Source organism: Aegilops tauschii, chromosome 3 (assembly GCF_002575655.3).
Source record: "Aegilops tauschii subsp. strangulata cultivar AL8/78 chromosome 3, Aet v6.0, whole genome shotgun sequence".
Taxonomy (NCBI): domain Eukaryota; kingdom Viridiplantae; phylum Streptophyta; class Magnoliopsida; order Poales; family Poaceae; genus Aegilops; species Aegilops tauschii.
In genome coordinates this window covers 305,871,626-305,888,637 of record NC_053037.3, presented here as the reverse complement: position 1 = coordinate 305,888,637, position 17,012 = coordinate 305,871,626, and the positions used below count along the sequence as shown (strand labels likewise).

Here is a 17,012-nt window from a genome sequence, read left to right as displayed (position 1 = left end):
ATCAGACGAGGATTAGAAGACGACGATTCTCGGCAATATCCCTGCCGAGGAAGGCCACCAGACCCCCGGCAAGGTTCTTGCCGGGGACGACAGCATGCCACGGCAAGACCCTTGCCGGGCCACCCGGCAGGGCCCTCGCCAAGGACGCCAGCGGGGCCACTGCCAAACCCGCGCCGGACAAGCTTCCACCACCATTCACATGCAGCTGCCAGCCCAACCAGCTGGGCGGGCACTTGCGTGGCAACATGCAACTCCCAGGCCAACTCATCGAGCGCCTGCGTGGCGGCATGCAGATCTTCATGAAGGCTCCAGCACCGCGCCACCTCAGCTGCCTGGCTGCCTACATGGCACCACGCACCTTTCTGGCCAGGGCGTGTGTCAAGGCGAGGAGGAGCGGCGACGGACGGGACGGGCCTCGTCCCCGTCCCCAATAAAGCAAGAGGACATCTAAGCTATGCATTAAATGCGTCTTGTCCTGTAATACGAGCGATAAGCTCAGGGCACTGTACGCCTTTCCACCTCCTGTGTGCCACTGTGGCAGCCCCTTCCGACTATAAAAGGAGGCCCATGGCATACTGGAGAAGGATTCGGCTCTTTCGAACCACGCACTGACCACAGCTAGTTCGAGAGCTCAAGAACTCTAAGAAATACACCCACCAAAGCAGGACTAGGGTTTTACGCATCCTCGCGGCCCGAACCTGGGTAAACGATCCTTGTGCTGTCTACTAGCCCTGCTCTCCTCGCAACCCTGCGCCACGGCTACCGTAGTAGGGATTCTTGTGATCCCATAGGTGTCGTTCCACACCGACACCGGGCAGCTTGTTCGGCCTTTAATTCAGCCGATGCCTTTTCGGCAGCAGCATTGCTACGACGGACTTCCTCCTTGGCCTGGGTCAGCTCCGCTCAAAGAAATTCAACGGCGGCAGCACCATCTGCAGCCACGTGCATTCCAGCATCTAAAATCTCAGCATCATGTTTATACCACAAACAATGTATGAGGATCGCCCCGAATACATACCTTGCGACTCGTCAAGACGCGTATTGATTAATGCAAGATCATCCCCTGCCACGTCAAGCTTCCGCTGTAGCTCGGCAATTTCCATAGTCCAGGAAGTGGCCAAGGGGGATGCAGCCTGTGTTTAAGCTCATCGGGTTAGTCCTCAAAACGATCATTTTTTATCCTCTGTTTGCTTCCTAATGGAAGATAACCTGAGTCTTAGGGGCTACTACCTATACACAGGCACATCTTTGCAAAGGAAACATAGCTGAAAAACATTATGTCGCAAACCTCAAAGCCTTTAAGTAGGCTCATGAAGGCTTCATTTAATCCGCTCTTCACAGACGAAATCTTTTCAATCACTGTACCCATCAGGGTACGCTGCTCCCCCGAGACAGATGCCTTCCGCAACATGTCCTGCAATATATCGGGAGTCTTCGGGTTTCCGGACACTGCTCCAGGGGCACAGTCATCCTTTGAAGGAATCTGTTCACCCGTCTTCAGAATCACTGTTGGCTACGAGCCAGACAGTCCGGGGCCTTTGCTATCATCAACCCCGGACTCCCGGACGGTCGGAGATCCGCCTTCGGGCACTGCCGCCTTTGTCCCCTGTGCAACTGGTTGATTAAAAGGGACCCTCCGCGACGACACTTCAGAATCATCGGCCTTATTGGGCGAGGAGGTTCGAGGAGGCGTCTCGCTCTCCATCATCTCTGGGAGGAGACTTCCTAAAGAAGAGGATTGCCCAGAAAAACTCTGTACCGACCTGTAAAAATGCATGAACGCGTTACGAATATCTTCGGTTAATAGCAACGAAGCGGACGCTATCAAAGCACCCCGGATTCACTTACGGTTTGGCCGAGGGCTTGTCCCCTTGTTGGAGCTGTTCAGCGGCATCGCTTCCCAAACCCAAGCCGCTCGCTGGTGGCATCTTGCCCCTCTTAGAAGACCGCCCCTCCCAATCTTCAGAGGCGGCCCTTTTCCTCCTGCTAGGAGAAGGGATACTGGATCCTTTTTTGCCCCTGTCTTCAGGCGAGGAAAGGTCGATCTCTCCGGACTCAGTGTCCGACTTACCTCCAGAACCAAGGTCCTCTTGGGCTTTCTCGCTCTCCTCTTTGCCCCTTACCGGCGCCTGGCGTGGTGCCGAGGCCAGCATCCTTATTAGCACTAGAGTAGCTGAGTCTTCGGGAAGAGGAGCCGGACACCTGACCCGTTCCACCTTCTCTATCCAGCCCTGGAAAAAGATGGATTGCTCAGTATCCTATTATGGGACGCTCGACTACAGGGTGTTCGGAAGTGTCATACTTACCGGGGTGGTCGAATGATTGCTTTGGAGGCCGATGTCTTCGGTGGTGGCTGGCCATTGCTCCTGTTCCCTGAAAAACAACCTCCTCATTCCTTCGTGCGTAATGCCGAAGAAGTGCTGAAGAGTCCGCGGCCCTTCTGGGTTAAACTCCCATATGCGGCGAGGCCGCCGCTGGCACGGCAGAATCCGACGGACCAGCATTACTTGAATAACGTCAACAAGATCGATGCCCTTCTCGGCAAGGCTTCGGATGCGAACCTGCAGAGTCTGCACTTCATCAACGGATCCCCAGCCCAACCCCTCATTGATCCATGAAGCAAGCCGAATTGGGGGGCCGGATCGGAACGCAGGCGCAGTTTCCCACTTAGAGCCACAAGGCTCGGTGATGTAGAACCACCCCTGCTGCCATAAGTCGGAAGACTCAGCGAAGGATCCCTGAAACCAAACAGCGCTAGCGAGCTTGCCCACTGTGGCGCCACCGCACTCTGCCTGCTCCCCCTCTATCTCTTGAGGCTTTACATTGAAGGTCTTGAGCCACAAGCCGAAGTGCGGAGGAGTTCGAAGTAAGGCTTCGCACGTGACGATAAACGCCGATATAAGAAGAATAGAGTCCGGGGCCAGATCGTGAAAATCTAGCCCGTAATAGAACATAAGCCCCCGGACGAAGGGGTTAAGTGCGAACCCTAACCCGCGAAGGAAGTGGGACAGGAACACGACCCTCTCGCCAGATCTGGGGTAGGAATAATCTGCCCCTCGGCAGGAAGCCGATGAAGGATTTCTGCAGTCAGATATCTGGCCGCTCGAAGCTTTGCAATATCCTCCTCTGTGACAGAAGAAGCCACCCACCGGCCTTTACGGTTGGATCCGGACATGATCGGAGCTTGTGCTGGTCGAAACCCGGGTGTTGGAACTCGAGGTATCAAGGTTGAGGAAGAAGCAAGCCTGAAGGAAAAATACAGAGCGGAACCCCTATATAGGGACTGTGAATATTAAGCGCCTCCTCCCAGGCCTCAAAACTTGCCTGTTTCCAAGGAGTTGTACCCAAACAACGGTTGGGTTACCCACGTTCGGGTTGACAAGAATCCCCTAAAAAAGGGGAGACACGATCTCCTCTTGGATAAGGCACGCCAATAAAATCACGTCTTAAGGCGTGGGGCGACGAGCCAGCTAAAAGGCGGTTCGCAAATAATGGCTGAAGCAGGCGTGATGTCATATTACCAAAGAATTGTTGGGGGATTGGACTCATGGAATATTATATCCTCTATAATTGTGTATACAAGTCCGGATACAATCAACACATCTGAAGACTATCTTGGAGTTCGGAAAGGGGAACCCGCCTTGCAATGCCGGAGACAATCTGCGCGCCGGACTCCTTGTCATTGAAGCCAGGTTCAGGGGCTACTGAGGGAGTCCTGGACTAAGGGGTCCTCGGGCGTCCGGCCTGTTATCCATGGGCTGTGAAGACATGAAGACCAAAGACTGTACCCGTGTCCGGATTGGACTCTACTTGGCGTGGAAGGCAAGCTTGGCAACTGAAGATTCCTTCTTATGTAACCGACTCTATGTAAACCCTAGACCCCCCCCCCCCCGGTGTCTATATAAACCGGAGGGGTTAGTCCGGAAAATATATACACATTACCATAGTCATATAGGCTAGACTTCTAGGGTTTAGCCGTTACGATCTCGCGGTAGACCAACTCTTGTAATACTCATATTCATCAAGATCAATCAAGCAGGAAGTAGGGTATTACCTCCATAGAGAGGGCCCAAACCTGGGTAAACATCGTGTCCCCCGTCTCCTGTTACCATCGATCCTAGATGCACAGTTCGGGACCCCCTACCCGAGATCCGCCAGTTTTGACACCGACATTGGTGCTTTCATTGAGAGTTCCACTGTGCCGTCGACAAAAGGTTCGATGGCCCCTTCAATCATCGATAATGACACTGTCCAAGGAGGAACCTTCCTCCCCGGACAGATTTTTGCGTTCGGCGGCTTTGTACTACGGGCCAACTCGCTTGGCCATCTGGAGCAGGTTGACAGCTACGCCCCTGACCATCATGTCAGATTTGGAAGCTTGAACTACGTCGCGGATATCCATGGAGACTTGATCTTCAATGGGTTCGAGACCGCGGCAATCGCTCCTCCTCGCTCCGATGAACATGACTTAAATCTGTCATCGGACCACACCCAGGAGATGGTTCCTGTTGCTGCAACGGCCTTAGATCCGGGGCAGATCGTGCCGTCCGAGGCCACAGAATCCGTGGCATTGGAGTCGTGCACGGACTCAACACCCTGCAATATCTGCGTCAACGGAATTCCGGACTCTTTTTCGGCTATAATTTCCGAACCACGTATGCCTGCGGACACCGAGTTGGATCGGTTATCGATCTTTGAGTTCAGAGTCGCAGACATCTTTCAACACTCGCCCTTGGGCGATATGCTAAATTCATTAAAAAACCTGTCCTTGGCAGGGGACTCACAGCCGAACTATGTTCGGTTCGAACTAGGGGCTGATGGAGAATTTTGCTTCCCACCCGCCACCCACTTCATAGCTACTGTCGAAAACTCAACCGACATGCTTAACTTGGGCTCCGAAGACATCGACAGCTCGGACGGCGATGCCGACAAGGAGCAAGGCCAAGACCACCCATTCACAAGAAGTTGGACGGCCACCTCTTCATACGATGTGTACATGGTCGATACACCAAAAGACAGAACACCGGCACCGGAGGAAACAATACCTCGGACGACGCCGAACACAATGAAGACCTTGTCGGAGCAAAATCCGAACAGGAGGAACAAGCCAACGGGCAAGCCAGCCCCGACGAATAGGCCCTGCCCAGCGACAATTCGGAGGACGACAACTACCTTCCGCTCTCCGAAGACGAGGTAAGCCTCGGCGACGAAGACTTCATCGTACCCGAAGGACCCCTCGAGCAGGAGCGTTTCAAGCACAGGCTAATAGCTACCGCAAGGAGCCTGAAAAAGAAGCAGCAGCAGCTTCAAGCTGACCAAGACCTGCTCAATGATAGATGGACCAAAGTCCTGGCTGCCGAAGAATACGGCCTTAGGGGCCCAGCCAAAAGCTACCAGAAGCATAGATCGCTACCTCAGTTTGATAACGAGGCGTTGGAGCCCATACCATTATCACACCATGCGGCAGGTCGACGACAATCCGGTCCGGATAAAGAGGCAACTCAAGCCGAACTCCAGACCACCCAACCTTGCCGTAAAGGCAAGAATAACACAGCTCGTGGTTGTCCAGACGACCTTCGACGCGACTTGGACAGTAGAGCATGACACGCAAGATCGATCTACGGATCGCGAGGGCATGTCCCGACACATGACGACGGCTACCTATTCGGACACGACAAACCTAGCCATGCCCGAGCCGAAAACCACAAATGGACTCCTTCAGAGTCACGTCGCATTGTGGCCCAACATAGAGGCGCCGCACACCCTCTTCGCTTCACCGATGAAGTAATGAATCATGAATTCCCCGAGGGATTCAAACCCGTCAATATTGAACCATACGACGGAACAACCGATCCCTCGGTATGGATAGAAGATTTGATTCTCCACATCCATATGGCCCGTGGAGACGACCTCCACGCCATTAAATACATCCCACTAAAGCTAAAAGGACTAGCTCGGCACTGGTTAAACAGTCTGCCTGAAAATTCCATAGGCAGCTGGGAGGACTTGGAAGAAACCTTCCTTGGCAACTTCCAAGGAACATATGTCCGGCCACTGGATGCCGATGACCTAAGACACATTGTCCAGCAGCCCGGAGAGTTGGCCAGGGAGCTCTGGACTCGGTTCTTAGTAAAAAAGAACCAAATCGTCGACTGTCCGGACGCGGAAGCCCTTGCGGCCTTCAAACACAGCGTCCGGGACGAATGGCTGACACGCCACCTCAGCCAAGAAGGACCTAAATTCATGAAAGCCCTCACTGCTCTGATGACCCGCTTTTGCGCGGGGGAAGACAACTGGCTCGCTTGCAGAAGCAATAGTGCTAGCGACCCGGGCACTTCCGAAATCCGAGACGGTAACGGCAAGCCACCACGAAGCAAATACAACAGTCGCAATGATAACGAAAGATCACGCGACGCAGCGGTCAACGCCGGATTCAGCAATCCCAAGCCCGGTCAGCGGACGAAGCCATTCAAGGTGAATCGCGACGAACCATCCAACCTGGACAGGATATTGGACCGACCCTGCCAGATTCATGGCCACCCCGATAAACCAGCCAATCATATTAACAGAAACTGCTGGGTCCTTAAGCAAGCCGGCAAGCTCAACGCCGAACACAGGGGAAGGAGGCCGCCAAACGACAGGGATGACAGAAAGGTTCACCAATGAAGCAGCAGGGGTAAGAAGCAATCTCCACCGGAGGATCAACTACTCCCAGAACGGAAATAGCAACCCGGCTTCCGCCGCCCACTTCGTACACCCACCAAATTTGTACCGCGCATACATCATTACGCACTCAAGATACCATGGGCATTGGCGGAAGCACAATACAGACAACCTGCAAACACCCCAGTAACATTTTTTTATTTATTTTCCCTTTTATTTTTTCTTCCTTGGCTATCCTTTAAAAACAGATGACGAACAGGATAAACGTCGGAACTGGCTCTATCGGAGTCCGGATCCGTATACTCACCTAAGGGGCTATTTCCATCAAGGATTCCCCCCACCGAGGACGGGCGGCGCAAACGTGCGATAGGAGGTCCAAAATAAATTTTGGTAGACCACACTCTCTATTTCTCGAGCCTGTACTATGCCTATTCCTCCGCCTCCAACCCCGAGCATGTCCAATAGCCGGGAGGATGGCTTTTATATATATCATAAGTAATCATTGGCATACCGCTCAGTTCCCAGTAAAACATATCCGAACTAATCATCCATGTTGTCTCGCCATGGAATATGGCTGCCACGTTTGCTTCACAAATATACCCTGGTATAAACTGCCAGGGGCTCGGTATGGGAACAAATGAGTTGCCAGCAAAAGCCCGAACAGCTCTACAGCGCACTTCGGCGTCGCAAGTTTGGCCTTATATGCATCAGCTCCGAATCATTGTCTTGGGTCAATAGTTGGGTTGCCCGGCTCCTGTGCTTGCTACCCTATGTTCCGCTCTATCGGCTAGGGTAGTAAAGGGAGAACTACTGCGATTGTGCCTTGGTCTAAACCGGATGAGCACCTCAGTAGAGAAAGCCGAAAACTGACTGTCATGATGCGGCGAGAGCTGGTCAACCACTTGACGACTTCTTGGAATCTTTAGCGATTCTCCGTGTAACATGAGGGATCTTTTTCAAGATCAAAAATGTAAGGCACCCTATGCCGCATACATACCAGGGGCTATGTCGTAGCCCCACAATAAAACTCCTATGGCTAAGTGAAAGCGTTAACGCCCTATAGTCCGATTGCCTGGTTCGCCGCATTATCACCTCCTTCAGGGACCAAGACGTTGGATAAAGAGTGATCAAATGCTTTTCCGAACACCCCCGTACTTCCTACGAGGGGGCTGAAGCCGACGACTGGAAAACTTTCAGTTTATATAAAAAACGGCCGCACAGGAGGAATTCAAACTTTCAAGCAAAAACATATAAATAGATTAACTATAAAATTGTCTTTTACAATTATCTTACACTTCACTCGAACATTATGTCTTTCGAGCATTGGCCCTCTATCAAGCGGGTGGCCCCTAGGACGTCTTCAAAATAATGCTCCGGTTCCGGATGGTCCCTGCCTTTGGGTGGACTCTTCGTCGCAACATCGACGGCCTTCATCTTCCCCCAGAATGTCTTGACTCGGGCGAAGGCCATCCGTGCACCCTCAATGCACGTTGACCGCTTCACAGCATCGATACGCGGCACCGCGTCAACAAGCTTCTGCACCAAACCGAAATAGCTATTCCGTGCAGGCTCGGTTGGCCACAACCGGATTATGACATCCTTCATGGCAGCACCGGATATCCTATGAAGTTCAGCCCATTGGGACATCTGTTCATTAAGCAGCAGAGGGCGCTTTAACGCGCCAAACTGCGACCCCCCCACCGCCTTCGAAGATGATGTTCTCGATGATGAAACAGTTGGCCATTTTGTCATCACCGGCGGCCGGCATTCTGTCAAACAGGTTGCAGGCGCCGGGAAGCATGTTGGCTGGTATCTCCCGCGGGCGTTTCCTCGCCCCTCCGGAGGATGATGCACCGGCCACCTCTGTGGCGTTGAGGTCGAAGGCCATGGGCGCGGCCGCGGGCATGGGCGGAGCCACCACGCTCATCTCCGGCAAGCATTCCCCGAAGAAGCGGAAGGCTTGCGGATAGACATGGAAGTCGGGAATCGGCTGTGTGGCAGACGTGCGGGGCGACTCTAGCAGCACCATCCGAAGAAATGCCGACGAGCACATGCTGGCCGCGGCCACGGCGACGCTGACGAGCCCGTGCTGGCCAGGGTTTAACCCTACGTAGAGCAAGGCCTCCCTCGTTGTTGTGGCGACTCGGGCATTGCTTTCCTCCTGTTGTGCGGCGGCGGAGAGGGCGGCGACGGCCGCTGCTTCGAGCTTTGGCGCGTGCCTCCGACCCTTCCTCTTGGCCGACTGCACGGCCCGTTCCTCAGGCGTCAGCTACTTCTTGGGCGGCGCCGCAGTCTTGCGTGGCGCGCTGGGCTTGCCTTTGGCGGAGGCGACGAAGGTGAGGCCGGACAAGGCGAGGGATGCGAGGCCGACGACGGCATTGAGGGTCGGCGTGTCGTCCATGGCGAGCGGTTGGGAGCGCGTGCGGGCGGAAGTGTTTTGGGAAAGTGGAGGAAAATGATGGTCGTTGTGCCACCGACTGGCGGGCCAAGGGGAGGAGTAGGCGCACGTCGCGCGCGACCGCTTCATGTCCGCGCCAACGCAAATGAGGCCAAAATTTGAGCCAGGAATGAGTCGTCGGGCGGACGAAAAGCAGATGTCCGTTCGTTTGGGTGGCACGTTGGGCTGACTTTTGTGTCCGTTTTGACCCAAACGGACACGCGCGGACGAAATGGGTCGGCACGTTGGAGTTGCTCTAAGGACTTGATCAACTAAAAAATAGATAAATACAAATGTACTGGCAAACAAGTTCTCGCTACCCAGTACTATCAGCCTACTTGCTGTACATTTCGAAAATTCATATGCTGTTTCAGCGACTTTTGGAAGGTCAAAGTCGCGATCAGGAATTACTCTTGTGGAATGTGGATTCCCACCATAGTAATCTACCATCCAGTAAGATCATAAGCAGAAGGCTTATTTGATCTTCATTTTTTCCCAGCGAAAGCTTTATTTACATTTTACGTCCCAGATGATACTCCTTACCGCAAGCAATTCCAACACACGCGGCTTTGCCTTGGACTGCTAATCCAGGTCAGGTGTCTCCACCATCGACATGCGCCGGCCGGCTCTTCCTCCGTTCCTTCAGTGACATCAGACATGAGAGTTCAGACTATTGCAATTTGACACTTAACACATAGAGTAGTAATAAAGTAGAGACAGTACTCAGTACAAACCTCCCGTGATAGCCCATCCTCTGCTTCGAGCATACGAACGGCCTGACCCATAGTAGGCCTTCTGCCAGCAACGGGGTCTACACACTTGAGCGCGACTAGGAGAGCACGCTTGAGAGCCTGTTTAGTTGGTTTAGCCTCCATTTCAGGATCAACCACCTCCTCTGCTTTCCTGCTGCCAACCATCTGTTTAAGCCACTCCACCATATGGACCTGCAGGGTATCCATATCAGCATATCTTTCCCCAATTAAAAACCACAAGATTTGGAAAGAAACATGAGTGACCACTAGGTATATATGTTGGAGGCATGCATGGCCGCTACAGGGTTGGTTCTGTGCGTGCTCACCTCATTGGCAGGCCGGCTGTAGTTAACAGGATCCCTTCCAGTCACCGCTTCCAAGAGTAGTACCCCAAAACTGTACACGTCGCTCTTTTCATTTAGCAGTCCAGTATTTACGTATTCAGGGGCTACATAGCTGAAAACAATGCAACCGAGTTAATAGATTGTTACCTTATCAATTCCTAATGGATAATTCAACTCAGGGAAATGGGTTCACTGGATATCAATGTTTCTCCAGTTTCTGCAACTCAGTGGGGAAAAAATGGGAGCATGACAATAAGAGCTTACCCAAAAGTCCCCATAACTCGAGTAGTTATATGGCTCTTCCCTTCACCCAAGAGCTTAGATAATCCAAAGTCAGAAAGTTTTCCATTGAATTCTTCGTCAATAAGGATATTACTGGATTTGATATCACGGTGAATAACTTTTGGCTCTATGCCTTCATGCAAATAAGCCAGTCTGCCAAGCAGAATGATTTGTTGAAAGAGGACCCAATATAGAAGAAAGACACCAAATTCAAGAAGAGGACATCACTTACGCTTTAGCAATGCCAAGGGTAATTTTTATGCGGGCTTCCCAGGTAAGAACACCTTGTTGACGCATCGCACCATGCAACCACTGTTCTAAGTTGCCGTTGCTGATGTATTCGTAGACAAGCATCCTGCAAGAAGAGTTACTTAATTGTAGTGGCTGCAAATAGTAATTGTTACACAAAGGTAATATATACACCGATCAAGCAAATAGACTTTCATGTGTTCATATGCACTTATATAAACTTTACAAGGTTATACTTGTATTGCCTTAAGAAAACAGACTTAATACCTAAGGAGGAAAAAAATGGATCAACCAGTCACTCCGTGAAATAATTGCGCCTCACATGAGTTGACCTCTGATGGGCGGGTTGGTGCTAGTGCACCAAGACAGTCTTTTCTTATTCATTCCACACCATCTAGATCAGTAAAAGAACATATGGTACAATGGATTATCTTTTAGTGTTATCTGTAGCAATGCTCCTCAGATTATTGGATGATTAAAATTAAACAAGGAAATGTGTGATTGAGACAAGACATCTCGTATAATGGTGAAAAATGTCTTCTATTTCTTGCTAAGAGATCAAGATCATCTCTTAGCTAAGAGAAGGCAAACTCCTTTTTTCCTCGTTCATCATACAATCTACATGGTACTGCCAAGATAACACCATCGTAGATGCCCTAAGGAGATAGGAAGCTTCTACAATATGCCAATACTCAATCCACAATAACATAAGGACATGACTGTGGCAGGCAACTGTTGTGAGCAAATATTGGTCATGTAAGATCAATTATGAGCGAAGCAGTATCTTGTCAACTAGGCTCGACTTAATATTAGCAAGACGTGATTCAGACTGCATAAATCAAGCATATACATAAACTTCAAATATATTTTTAGGTAAATGGCGAACTAAAGATGATAATATTACATAAATGTTTCTTGAAACAGCATTGGTACCTGAACTGCATATAAAGTGGATGAATGCTTATCATAAATCTCTTACTAGTTACTAATTCGTAAAATGATTCTAAATGATGCCTTGATACTCATATTCAACATTAAACAACTGAACAACATAATAAGCATCGAGCACACTAAGATAACAACTGAAAACTTTTGTTGATTTTGAGATAGACAACAATGTTGCATATACTATGTGGAGCTAGTGTTGGTATCCGATTATATACAATTTTCCTCAGTAGATTTGAGATGACAAAGTCTGCTAGCTAAACTGTATCAAGATTTTGGTAATTAATGCATTGTACATAAACATTGAAAGCATGCCTTGCAATCATACAAATTGCTATCTACAACTTTTAACTAAAGAACTTAAAAAATAAACTCAAGAGATGTGATGGGAATAAAAGAATAAACATGAAAATATATAGTAATGTAACTATCCGCGAAAGACAAATATATGGGACTACAGCTTGACGAATATTGGTGAATGGAAGAGAAAATAAAAAGTCTGGTTAACAGAGTGTGTAAACAAAGATTCACCTGTGGCTTCCCTCGACACAGTAACCCAGAAGTCGCACCAGATTCTTATGCCTAACATGACCAATGGCCTCAACTTCGACCCTGAACTCTTTCTCTGCCTGGCCCCTGGAAAACCATACGAAGATTTCAGAGAAGTCAATAATATATTACTCAAGGCATGTAATTTTGTGGTCTATAAGAAGTTATTCTTTATGGTAAGAATCAATGTTAATGTCTCTTACAGGTTATTAAAAAGTTTTTTGATTGCAACATCAGTTCCATTTATAAGACGGCCATGATAAACAACCCCATATCCGCCCTCTCCAATGATATGCTCATTAGAGAACCCATTTGTTGAATGCTCCAACTCTCTGAGAGTATACCAATGACCCAAACCCAGGTGAGAGAACTCTGGGAGACCAGCTCGAGGAGACATGGACATGGTGGCACACTGAGAGTACTCCCTCTTATCATATGCTGAACTGCCTTCATCACCAGAGTATAACTCCTGGGCCCTATCATATTGGTGCGAGCTGCACTCAATCAAATTATGATCATCACTTGATTTGCTCGTAATCAAGTGAGCGAACATTTTCCCTGATTCTTTCTCTGGATCTCTCTCCTTCACTGGAAAGATGTGACTTTCTGGGGCACTGATGTTCTCCACGAAAGCTCGGCTACCAACTTCATCTACTGCAATCTCTTTGGTTACATCTGGGATTTCAGGCTCAGCAATATCATGATGATTCCCTCGTCTCCTCCAGTATACCAACAGGAAGCATATGAGGCCTAGGACAAACAGAATTGCAGCCCAAATGCTTATGCCAAGCACAACCCATAGTCTCAAACCAAAAGGCGGGGTCCTGGACAATAACTCCACCCGTAAGTTTTCACTTGTTGACATTTTGATTTCCCTGCAACCAGGACACACTTCAGCATTAGGTCATCCTTGCTGCACATCTTCAGAAATAATAGGACTGCGGTGATATTTTTAGACATAAACAAATAAAGAGATTGAATAACAAATTGGTAACAACACATAAAGCCATTATCAAGGTTACCAAAAAGAGAATTAAATGGCTAGTTACATAAAGGTTATTCAAGTAAATCACACAAGAATGGCTTTACTAGAAACCAAGAAGTGCTGATGGCACTCCAGAAAAAAATTGAATACAGTACTAACATAATCTCTTCACTAAAATGTAACAAAATAGCACAAGATCATGTAGAGATCCCTGCCTTCAATGATTATAGCATTATACGAGAATTAAACACCGAGTTACAGATTGTTTACCTGACCGACAACTGGACAGTCACTTGCAGCTCATAGACCAGACCAGCAACATAAAAACCTAATTCAACATCGATAAGAATGTTAAAAGAAGATTATCTACAGAATTCAGGAAGTCCAAACGACCAATTTATTCATAATGTATAAGACAAACAGCCGTTATAAGCAATTGATTGGTCTCTGAGTGCAATTAACATCGCAAATGCTAAAAATCTGACGCCGGATTTATAGGCATGGCAAATCAAACATTTTTCATGGCAATTTATACTGGTGCAAGGATGGCAAATTTAGTTTGCAAGCATGGCAATTTCCTGGAAAAAAAATGAACCGAAGCGGATTTGCCATGCTCGCCAACTAGACTTGCCATCCTCTGCAAACACAAGTTACACAACTTGCCATGAAAATGCCTAAAAATCTGACGTTCGCTGGATACTCGGGTCCATTAACATTAGCTCCAAAGCTCAAACATATCATACTCATTTTATGAAGCAACCTTGAGTACGTGATGTTTCCCAGGGTACTGACAATACATTGACAAATCAAAAGAACACACAAAAACTCTATATATCATGATCAAGAAAGAAGAGACGATCCAACTTTCATAGGGCACAGACTGGAAGCAGAGATGGGGAAGTCCAGTTTATAGATAGAGGGTGATAAAGACTAGCAGCTTGGGTTCAATTATGAGCGACATTCATCCAAGAGTACCAAGAAACTATTAACTCGGTTTCATCAAAAAGAAACTATTAACTCGGCTCATCTACTTCGAGTAAACACCCTGAACACATTAACACTGACTAAATCTGGGGCAAATAGCTCCGGTGCCTTCCATGGGAGCACCATGTGAGTCACGCAGCACGTATCTTTTTGATGCGAGCCTTGGTAGGCAAACACACAAGCAACTCGCCTGCACTCTCACACACAGCCTGAAAACTACAGGCATCTTATATCTTATCAACCATGCTCACCTGGGCATCATCAAGCGGGCCAAGAACGGGCAGAGGAGGCCGAACCCAGAGTCGGCAACCCGTCCGCCACCCCACCGCCCGCGCTCACGGAGACCACCATTCGGCCCCGCCACCCCTGGTACTCCTATACCCTACTCGAGAGGTGGAGAGATCGAAGTGGCCGAGGCCAGCCAGCAAGTCGAGTCTTGGTTGAGGCGAGGAGATTTCTCTTGGTTGGTGAGGTGCCTCTCTTCCTTCCTGGTCCGGCACACGCTTGTTGGTTTCTTTCGGCCGGGTGTCTGTGCCTAGAGTAGCACTGGAATTTAGTACTACTAGTACCACCAGCTCGTTTTCTTTTTTCTTGGTTGGATTTTGGTGAGCTGTATCCGGATCAGCTTGTCTGCCGAATTAAAACGCCAAAATAGATGAAAATTTCTTCTGTGAATGAAAAAAACTAAGGCTAGATGCATGAAATGAGACTAGTCTACACTTGTGAAATAAGGAGTACCAATATTTTCTGTGAACGTGTGCAATCGTGACCAAGTTGTTCGGTCAGGAATATCTTGCTAGGTTGGGCTCCCTTCCTTGGCTAGGCATTATCCTCCTCCTCCTTTGCTTTACAACTCCCACTGATTATAAGTGAAAGAAAAGCAGGGGCGCACTCGTGTAAAGATGGTAGCGGCTTTGGGGTTCATCGACCTGTGCTGTATTGCCCTCCTTTCCTTTCCTTTCCTTGAGGTCGAAGAAACCAAAAGAAGATGGCGCATGTACGTACGTACGTACGTTCGCTCTGTGTGAACTGTGAAGGAACCAACCTACTCCCGCGTGTCATGTCACCTTGTGTTTCTCGCCAAAGAAGAACAAATATAACCATGGTGCGGGGAATTCTAACGAGTGCAAGACAAAAGCTGGTGAACGGTACGTACCAATGGGTAGATATCTGTAGCTTTCCCGTGACAAATCCCTCAAAAAAAAAAAAAGCTTTCCCGTGACAAACCAAAGAGCGCCCGCTGCATTTTCATGTGACGAGATCTGGATGAGCGACCGTGTGTGTGTCGGACCCACCACGGTCCACGGGCCTCCGACCGTGAACTCCCCTGCCGAACATTTTAGCAGCCTGTTAAAAAACAATTGCTTATTTCAAAATATAAAATAAAAAAAAGATTTTGACACGCAAGTACTCCTTCCGTAAAGAAACATAAGCTTTTAGATCACTACTTTATATTTCCTTACATAGGGAGTGCCGACCAGTAGTGCGGCGGATTTTCTTTCCGGCGGCTCTGGTCATTGTGGGCTTTCAAATTCAGTGCAAAACTTGGTTTTATGCTTATGCTGCCATTTCATGTAATCGGTGTTAGTTAATGTATACCGCACTAATTAGGTGTAGAATTGGGTGCCCTCAAAGCAGCTCTAGTAGTCTATTATAAATTTGGGAGTGAAATACGCTGCTACTCCATTAACTGAAACTGGTTGCATGCTTTAGTCCAACAACTCAGAAATTGATCAATTTAGAACATAAACTCGTTAATTTAATCAAACTAATGTGCAATGCATGTTAATATTAGTCAAGATAATAATTACATTGCTTATTAATATTAGGCAAGATATAAACTACATATTAATATTAGGTAGGATATAATTACTTGGTTAATTAGTGGAGGGTGCTTAAATGTGTTTAGTGCTAAAAACCGGAGTGACGTATACCGTTGGATAGATGTGGTTGAACGGATGAGATTTATTGGATCTCTGCAACTCACTCTTTTTATATTGGTATATAGATATAGATATAGATAAGACTAAAACAGATTTGGAAGAAAAAACGACCACGTGGTTGCCACCTCAGTCTATGTTTGATGGCTCGTAAATTGACTAATTTTTGCATGGGTCCTTTTGTAACAGCGCTAGCTTCCTTGTTAGGTGGCTTTAAAACACTAAAGAAAAAACTAAAGGCCACACTGTTAGATAAAACGAGAATAAACAAGACACGAGACATGGATTTTTACATGAAAACCTTTGCAGGAGAAAATCATGGACGCATGAAGACGTAATCATTATGATGGAGGAGTATTACAAGCACGAGACAACGGACCGTCATTAGGTGCGACTAAATAGGGTATATATGAGGGCAATACATGAGAGTCCTTGAAGAACAAGTAAACGAGTTGTACTCGTACGCGTCAACGTCAATGCAACGCCCACACCGTTTGTACTACGTCTAGTCTAACATGGTAGAATTTGAATCACAATTTAACAATCTCCACCTTGAGCCAAATTCCCTCCACGTTGAAGAAAATAAATAACTCCATCCAAATCAACATAAAGGCCTTGTGCGTCAAAGTCCATAGGACTAGTGAGAACTAACAACTAAGTCTAAGCAAAGCTCAAACTTTTGCTCAGACTTAGTGGTAGGAACTGGCTTTGTCATCATATCAGTAGGATTATCATGCGTACTTATCTTGCATACCTTCAAATATCCTCAGCAATAACATCTCCAATATAGTGAAATCTGACATCAATGTGCTTTGTTCTCTCATAATACATTGGATTCTTTGTAAGACATATAGCACTTTGACTGTCAGAAAATATGGTAGA

General features: G+C 48.1%; 1 protein-coding gene across 2 annotated transcripts; it reads right to left on the bottom strand.

Annotated features, from left to right (window-relative positions):
* Positions 1–9,351: 9,351 nt before the first annotated feature.
* On the bottom strand, positions 9,352–15,145 carry LOC109769834 (probable receptor-like protein kinase At2g42960). 2 transcript variants are annotated; one of them, XM_020328542.4, is made up of 10 exons: positions 14,929–15,145; positions 14,442–14,820; positions 13,477–13,534; positions 12,425–13,096; positions 12,204–12,308; positions 10,711–10,833; positions 10,461–10,631; positions 10,179–10,308; positions 9,835–10,044; positions 9,352–9,740 (listed from the first exon to the last, which is right to left on the bottom strand). In XM_020328542.4, exons 4-10 carry the CDS (start codon positions 13,084–13,086, stop codon positions 9,693–9,695), a joined length of 1,449 nt encoding a protein of 482 aa, XP_020184131.1. In that variant the 5' UTR covers positions 13,087–13,096; positions 13,477–13,534; positions 14,442–14,820; positions 14,929–15,145; the 3' UTR covers positions 9,352–9,692. The 2 variants fall into 2 exon arrangements, with proteins under 2 accessions (XP_020184131.1, XP_020184132.1); XM_020328543.4 differs by having other exon boundaries at positions 10,711–10,809.
* Positions 15,146–17,012: the final 1,867 nt, after the last annotated feature.

Excerpts from the sequence above, each read along its gene's own strand:
- LOC109769834 (XM_020328542.4), bottom strand. The coding sequence starts at position 13,086 with ATGTCAACAAGTGAAAACTTACGGGTGGAGTTATTGTCCAGGACCCCG. Across the intron at positions 10,834-12,203 it reads TGTGTCGAGGGAAGCCACAG|GATGCTTGTCTACGAATACA; the intron begins GTGAATCTTTGT and ends CTCTTCTTGCAG. Across the intron at positions 10,045-10,178 it reads ACAGCCGGCCTGCCAATGAG|GTCCATATGGTGGAGTGGCT; the intron begins GTGAGCACGCAC and ends GATACCCTGCAG.